This window comes from Xiphophorus maculatus, chromosome 16 (assembly GCF_002775205.1).
Source record: "Xiphophorus maculatus strain JP 163 A chromosome 16, X_maculatus-5.0-male, whole genome shotgun sequence".
Classification (NCBI taxonomy): domain Eukaryota; kingdom Metazoa; phylum Chordata; class Actinopteri; order Cyprinodontiformes; family Poeciliidae; genus Xiphophorus; species Xiphophorus maculatus.
The window spans coordinates 9,646,965-9,654,635 of record NC_036458.1 but is presented as its reverse complement, the minus strand read 5'-3'; the positions used below and the strand labels follow the sequence as shown (position 1 = coordinate 9,654,635).

At 42.3% G+C, this 7,671-nt stretch overlaps 1 protein-coding gene across 1 annotated transcript in view; it reads right to left on the bottom strand.

Annotated features, from left to right (window-relative positions):
- Positions 1–406: 406 nt before the first annotated feature.
- Positions 407–7,671, bottom strand: part of LOC102217305 (neurogenic locus notch homolog protein 2-like) — a 28,805-nt gene continuing 21,540 nt past the window's right edge. Inside the window, exons 22-33 of the mRNA XM_023348779.1 lie at positions 7,323–7,580; positions 7,125–7,237; positions 6,491–7,014; positions 6,073–6,399; positions 5,835–5,983; positions 5,508–5,748; positions 5,275–5,365; positions 5,008–5,176; positions 4,577–4,881; positions 4,307–4,454; positions 4,114–4,211; positions 407–4,017 (exon numbers count right to left, since the gene is read on the bottom strand). Of these exons, the coding sequence (XP_023204547.1) occupies positions 2,545–4,017; positions 4,114–4,211; positions 4,307–4,454; positions 4,577–4,881; positions 5,008–5,176; positions 5,275–5,365; positions 5,508–5,748; positions 5,835–5,983; positions 6,073–6,399; positions 6,491–7,014; positions 7,125–7,237; positions 7,323–7,580 (3,896 nt within the window). The 3' untranslated portion in view covers positions 407–2,544. The remainder of the gene's footprint in view (positions 4,018–4,113; positions 4,212–4,306; positions 4,455–4,576; positions 4,882–5,007; positions 5,177–5,274; positions 5,366–5,507; positions 5,749–5,834; positions 5,984–6,072; positions 6,400–6,490; positions 7,015–7,124; positions 7,238–7,322; positions 7,581–7,671) is intronic.

The following is a 7,671-nucleotide window of genomic DNA, read 5'->3' as shown; positions in this document are numbered from 1 at the left end:
TATCCACACAGTTATATTCTTACATTATATCAGATCAGTTTACTGTGATAAAATTTGTATTTCTCTCAGATGGCTTGACGATTGTTTAGATCATTTCTAAAATGGATGTCAGCACATTTTCAATCTGAGCCTAAATCTGGATGAGAGTTTCCATTGTGTGTTTTCTCAGTCGTTTTTTTTACATAAAAAATATTAATGCACAGTATATTTCACAGACTGTTAAATGGAGGAAAATTTTACAATGTTAGCAATGTGTTACATTTGAAAGAAAAGTTGATCCCTTCAAGATTATCATTGATACCTCTGTATTGTAACAGATCTGAACTTGTCATTCAGAACAGCTGCTCTGTATATTAGTGTGATATAAACACACTGCTAAAAACAATTAAGAATAATAATAACAATATCCTGAAAAGTAGTTCCCTGTAGTTTTTATTACAAATATATTTAACAAGTTTGATAAAAAAAAAAAAGGAAAAACTGCTGAGAAATGTTGACAGTGACTTTAAACTACTTTTGAACAATTGTAGGAATAAATTTAGGTTATATCAACATGTGCTGTTGTAACAAGATTGCTAAAAAATATTCATTAGAGTCTCAGTTTCAAATAATGCTAAATGAAATACACTTTATTTCTGTCTTTTTAGTACATAACAATCACTTTAGGAAAATAAGACTTCTTAAGCAACGATCTACCCAAAACAAACATATTTACAATCTGCAACTGAAATGGTGAATGCACAAAACACTTAGTGTGACCTGGCAGGTTTTAAAGTTTTAAGACCAGAAAATTAGAAAAAATAGGCAAACCAAAATTTTCACCTGCAAATAAGATCCAAACTGGACTGTGAAAATCAACACTTTCCCAGGTCTGAGAGACCAGTACCTGGTTCTATAATGAACAAGATAAAATAGGAAAACAAAAATAAACTCAGCTGATAACTCAACTAGAGGCAGTGTTCAGGCAATGTAACTGTAAAAACAATAACTAGAAGTGGTGAGCTAATTCATCTCTGCTCAAAAGCATGAAATGAAAATGCCAAAGTGTCTTTCTTAAAATGTTATGATACAAAAAGCCTGAAATGTGCACAAAATGTTATAGAGAGGCAACCGCCCCCATTCTACATGGCCAGGTTATATGAAAAACAAAATACTTGTTTAGCCATAATACAAGTGGTTAGCTAAATGACTGAATTTCATCTTAGAATTACGCAACATAAACACTACACAGTAGTGTTGTTTTCCCCTCATTCTTATTTCACTAGCTCACAACTTCATGAGCCTTGGACGTGGTATCTACTGTAGATGCAAGGGAATCATTCCTCTGCATGCCATAAAACACCTCCCTGAGGAGTGACAGGGCATCAGCAGTCACAGTCCAGCAGCCCCACCCTCACACTGGTCACCACTCCCAACTTGATCTCAGCTGCAACAGTCCATTTAGTCCATTTCAGGTTATGGGGTCAACAATTTCAAAAGGTTTTGTTGTCTGGTTTGGTTACCTTTTAGTGTCACCTTAAGGCGGTAGTCCAAACACAAAAAGCCAGAAACAGCGGAGGAATGTTTGAAACAAAGAGTGATATAAAATAGCAGCGGATATAAGCATAGCTTAATACATCTGAAGTGATGTTTGACAAAGAAAAAAGTATTTATGCTTTTCCACAAATATACAGAGTATAAAACAATAAAAAATATAATGTAAGGGCAGTGAAAAGCTGATTTTTAAAGGCCAACACATTTTCTTTGAAACATAAATAAAACGAATGCTAAAGGTAATAGACTCGGCAGTAAGACCATCAACAAATACTCTAGTGTCAATGAATAGTTATATAAAATAAATGCATCACACTTAATATTGTCTCTGATTTTTTTTAAAGATTATATGTAAAATTCACAGCGATTAAATGCCCCTTATATTATAAATATCCAATGATGCCAAATGTATTTGACAAAGACTTGCCCTTTGAGGCTGGTCAGTTGAAGTGCTTTAAAGACACTCATCTACATTCTTGTTCATAACACTCATATATAAATTTGTTATTTACCACAACCTAAACATAACTACGGCAGAGTAATTTTTGAAATGCAGTTGCTAGAACCATTTTAACATTATGGTGGCAGTTTATATGAGAGGCTCGAACAGAAATAAAACTGAAGAGCAGTTCAGATAGATAAAAACAATAAATAAAAATAAACAAATTCCCTTCAACAATTCACTTTTTCTCTGTTCTACTTTTTAAATGTTAGTTTTCTGGAGAGTTTCCCTAAGTCTTTGAAATTAAAGACTTGGTTTTCTTCATATACTTTTTTAAAGAATCAAAAATAGTCCATCCGTGACAGAATTACTTCATTAAATTGTCTGCAGTTTTTTCAGACAACACACATTTCCCTTTACTTATTTATTCCTCTGCCGTATTCACTAGCAGACGGTCCTCTTATACATATTGCCAGCTCAACTCCAAAGAAAATCTTGGAAACATGCTGACAGATAAAACACAAACAAACCCAAGAGCCAGTCTTTTTCAGGTTGAGTCCGAATTACCTTCATGCAAACACCTGCATCTTGCCATTGGCCTCTGGGATTTGAGTAATTTGGGTCTGGTTGGGGACAGCGACAGCTGGGCTTGGTGTGGAATCTGACCAATCAGAGACGCAGTGGGGAGAGGGACTGGACCAGTGCTCTGGAGACTCTGGAGAGGGTGTCAGATAGGGGTGCTCACTGGGCAAATTGTGGAAACGCTTGGGTGTGGCATCTAATGTGGATGAAAAACTGTGTTGGGAAGGAGGTGTTGGATAATCCTCATTCCCTGCAGCACTACTACTTGGCTGGGAGGACAGGACCTGAGCTGGCTGGGCTGCTGCTGCTGCTCCTTGGGTGGGCTGAACAGGAGGCTGAGAGGACTGCTGAGGCAGCTGCTGCTGATGCTGCTGGAAGAATGATGGTGGAGGCTGTGAGGTTTGGGGGGTAGGTGGAGTGGACCTTCCCATAGGACCCATGCTTGGCTGGTTGGTGATGTTGTGATTAATGAGCTGCTGTTGCTCTGCAATGGAAGGCAGCTTCACTGGGCTGATGGTCGGTGCTGAGGTAACCGGTGTGGGCTGCAGCATTGGACTGCGGTAGAGCTGCTGTTGGTGCATCAGCATGTTCTGCTGCATGGCTGGACTCTGGACATGCATGCCTGCTTGACTACTCTGCACAATATTCACAACCTGCTGACCACACTGAGAGGATGGAGGCATGCGATTGTGCCAGTCAAATGGCACACTGACAGGACTGACCATGCCCATGTTGACCCCCAGCTGGCCAGAACTCAGCACATAGCCATGGCTGACATCTGAGGCCATAGAGACACGGCCCTGCATGGACATTGCTCCTGCTCCAATGTCATTAATTTGTGCAAGAGATACCGCAAATGGGCCCCCTCCTTCCAACATGCTACTGTGAACCATTGGGGTGTTTGGAACAGACATGGAGGAATGGAAAAGACCTGGTGACTGCATGGCAACAGGTGACGTTGGATTGGTGATGTAGCCAGCATTGCTAGCTCCCCCGTGCGGTGAGTCTAGGGAGTCCACTGGGGACAGAGTAACCGAGCTATCCAATAAGGCACTCTGCATGTCCAGAGTTAGCTTCTTATTGCGAGCCTTTACTGACTCCTTGAGACTTGCAGCATGCTGGCCTCCAAGGCTGGAAACTTTGGCCCCAGGCCGGCGGTTCTTCTTGCTCTGTGGGGTGTGCTTCAGACTAGGGAGGAAGGCACTGGGAGGGCACATGAGAGGAGATAGAGTGTGGCCTCCTGCGAGTTGGTGTCCAGCTGCTCCATGACCCTGGGGACTCCTTACTGTGTTGTATTCATCAAGAAGTTGTACAATATCGTGGTGCATACGCTCTAGAGCAATGTCTCTCGGCAGCCTGTCCATGTGGTCTGTAATTTCTCTATTTGCAAAGTGAGCAAGTAGCACCTTCACTGCCTCACAACTTCCTTCACGGGCTGCAAGGAACAGAGGGGTCTCCTCCTGAAAAACAGACAGAAAGCTCATAAAAATTAACAAGCTGTCAAATACTAACATATGCATTACGTATGGCTTCCATGCTTGTGTTTTTAAAATTACCTTCAGATCTTGCATATCTTTGTTGGCGCCATTTTTCAGCAGAGCAATAGTTGCATCTACATTGTTTACAGCTGCAGCCCAATGCAAAGCAGATTTACCTAAAAGAGACGTCAACCATTACGATAAAATCTTTTGGTTTTGCTGAAGTATTATCATGAATTTAAACCAAATGATTTGGAGATCTGAGACTTACCCAATTCATCGACTGCATTAACATCTGCATGGCATGTAATGAGTTCCTCAACCATGCCTTCCACTGCCAGTCGTGCTGCCAGGATTAGAGCAGTAGAGCCATCGTACATACGGGAGTCCAGATCAGTGGCGCGATTTCGAATCAAAATCTAAATGAGTGGAAAGAATGGGAAAAAAACCTTTATAGTTATAAAATACATTTTGGGAAAAAGTTAAAGATGTTTGTACTGCTAATGTAATTAACAAACACAATGTCCTAATAACTGATTACCTGGAAGACACCCTGTGCATCTGCAGCCACAGCAGCATGTAGCGGTGTTCGTCCCGTGTTGTCTTGAGCATTGGCGTCTGCTCCGGCATCCAGCAGGCGCTTTGCAGCATCAGCACGTGCGTAGCGAGCAGCCAAGTGGAGTGCTGTCTCACCGGTACGGTCTGTTTGTGCAGCGAGCGATGCACCCTGGTAGATTAAGTCAGAGATAATGTTGGCAGAGCACTCTTCACTCTCCTCCTCCTCTGTCACCTCAGGTTCTAGGCCGCCTCCACAGAATGATGCCAGCATCAGAGGTGTAAAACCATCTAGGATGTGGACAAGTGAAAAAGAAAATAGTTAGTCATTTCAAGTGACCACCACAATGATTTGTGAAGATTAAAATGTATTGTCAAAAGACAGCTTTCACCCTAAAATGAAACTTCTACACCAACCTGGGCCTCGGACATTAACGTCCATGCAGTCACTTTCGAATTCTCCTTGAGGTGGTGTGAGGGCTATCGTGGGTGGTACACGGATGTCTGCAGCTACGAGATGGTGCTGGGTCCACTGTCTGCAGTCCACTGCATCTTCGCTGTCTGAGAGCATGCTCGGCTCCTCAACCTGAATTTATATAGAAATTTGGTAATACAAATTCTCGCACTAGTGTCAATTTAAAAAGATGCACAATATTTACACTAAGAAAAATTTGTGTGACAAACCTTGAGTCGTTTGGCTTCTGGGCAATCTGAGTCCATCCACTGATCACTGTGATCACCGAGGAGAGATTCCTCAACTGTTTTTGGCATGTGTCTGATTACAAATCAAAAAATGCAACAGCATAAGTTCCAGGAAAACCACTGAAACTCAAAACTGATTCCTATGGTAATAGCAAGCCATTTTACATTAACGATTAACTCCAAAGTGTTTTAAGTTCTATTTACAAATAACTTACTTCAGTCCAAGAGCATCTTGACCCACAGGTTCCCTGCGGTTTTTGTTACTGCTGGGTTCCTTCTTAAGAAAGAAGCCTTCAGGAAACCAAAGGGTGCTGTGTTCACGCTTCCGACGAGTTATCAACATGCCAATCACAAGGATGACCAAAATAAAAATAAACACTAAACATGGCACCATCCATCGGGTAAGTAGATACCACCATTCCGTTGGTGAAATGGGACCAACGGGGATCTTTTCTTCTGTTGTGGAACAAGAAAGCTTGGATTTGCATATGCCTCATTAGAGTGATTCATCAATCTTGTGTTAACTCAGAATTCACACTTGCCTCTGACTTCTCGAAGAGGATAAGGGAAGTCGAGCATTTCTGTTGCAGATAGAGCTCCAAGATAGTCTGCCGCACTTTTAGCTGTTGGGAAACAATCCTCTGAATCCCGAATGCACAAACGGTTGTCTATCTCCAGATAGACTATGGACCTACAAAAAAGACACAGGAAAAGGTGTTTTGTGTACAGAGCAATCCCCAGGTAATGATTTATCTTTTATATTTACAGTGTCTTTCTAACCCAACAACTTCATGTTGATGTCCAAGTTCTCGTTTAAGGCGTGCCTCTCGGCGGGTGTAGGGAAGAATCATTGCGTCTCCATTTTTGTCCAATCTGAAGCGTACTGAAGTGTGCAAGATAGCACTCAATTTCTGCAAAAAAGCTTTGCCAGTAAGGAGTAGCTTGTCTGGAGGCAGAAGGACGACCAACACCAAAACACCATTGGCAAGATCCTCTGGAACCGTCTCTGCACAATCTAAGCCATCCCAACCACACTCTTCTGTGTTGCAGCCCTGGTCACACTGGCCATCAGCATAATGGGCGTTGCAGTAACTTGCGTATATTGGACTGAAGAAAACAAAAGCACATGGATCATCTTAACTATTTTATGTTACTGTTAAATGAAAGGAATCAACCTTATCAATCAAATCAAACTCACTTGCAAATTTTCTCTTTGCTTCTGCAGTCAAAGTTGTCATACAGACACTCAGGGTTGTTACAGAATTCATCACACTGGCTATTGTTGAAGGCACGCCAGCAGCGGGGGTCTGCGCAATGAGCCCAGGGATTCGCTGCCAGGGAGCAGTCACCACCATCCCAACGACAAGGAAGTGTATTACATTCCTTGTCACAAACACCATCATTGGCTTTGTCTTGACAGTCTGCCCTAGGGCAGGAGAGAGATGGAAGCTCAGATTTGCTTTGTTCGCACCGTTTTCCCATAAATCCACTTAGACACTGGCAGTGGAAAAATGGGGAGCTGGTTTCTTCAGTGCACAGGCCTCCATTCTGGCATGGCTTGGAAGAGCACCCATCATTACTGTGATGCTGACATTGGGGCCCGCCAAAGCCTGACAAGCATACGCAGCGTGTTCCTCTCTTGGTAAGGGCACAGCTTCCCCCATTGTAGCAAGACAGCTCCTGACAGGACATGCTCCTTTCACAGTTTGGACCAGCATAACCCTAGAGAGAAACATTGTTAAAGCAGTTTGTGCTTACAACCTTTTGATATTGTCATGTCATTGGCAAACTATAATTAGATGTTTGAATACTCAAAACTATCTTAAACTTACAAGTTGACATGTACAGGTGTATCCCAGAGGGGCACTGCTAGTTACTGAACAGGCACCCCCGTTATGACAAGGCTGAGATTCACACACACTGAACCTGCTCTGACACCTTCGTCCTAAAAAACAATGTCAGTGGTTACGTTTTGGCTTACACAAACAAAATGCACTGTTACAGACCATCAAGAATGAAGATTGTCTAACCTGTAAACCCAGGCTTGCAGACACACAGGTAATCATTGGACAACTGGATGCAGTCAAGACTGTTGGTGGAACTACAAGGGTTCGAGAGACACTCATTTATGTCTCCCTCACATCTGTCTCCTGTGAAACCCGGTGGACAATTGCAGCGATGACCACCAACTCTGTCTACACAGGTTCCGTTATTGAGGCACTTGGGTGGAGCACCTCGTAGCCTCAGTGGTGGTGCACAGTCATCCTCATTAATCTCACAGAGAACACCTACAAAACAGAAGATTATCACACACTAATGAATATAGGTACTATCTATTTGACACAGAAAGTAAACTCTTTAGTGATATGCATAAGTTTC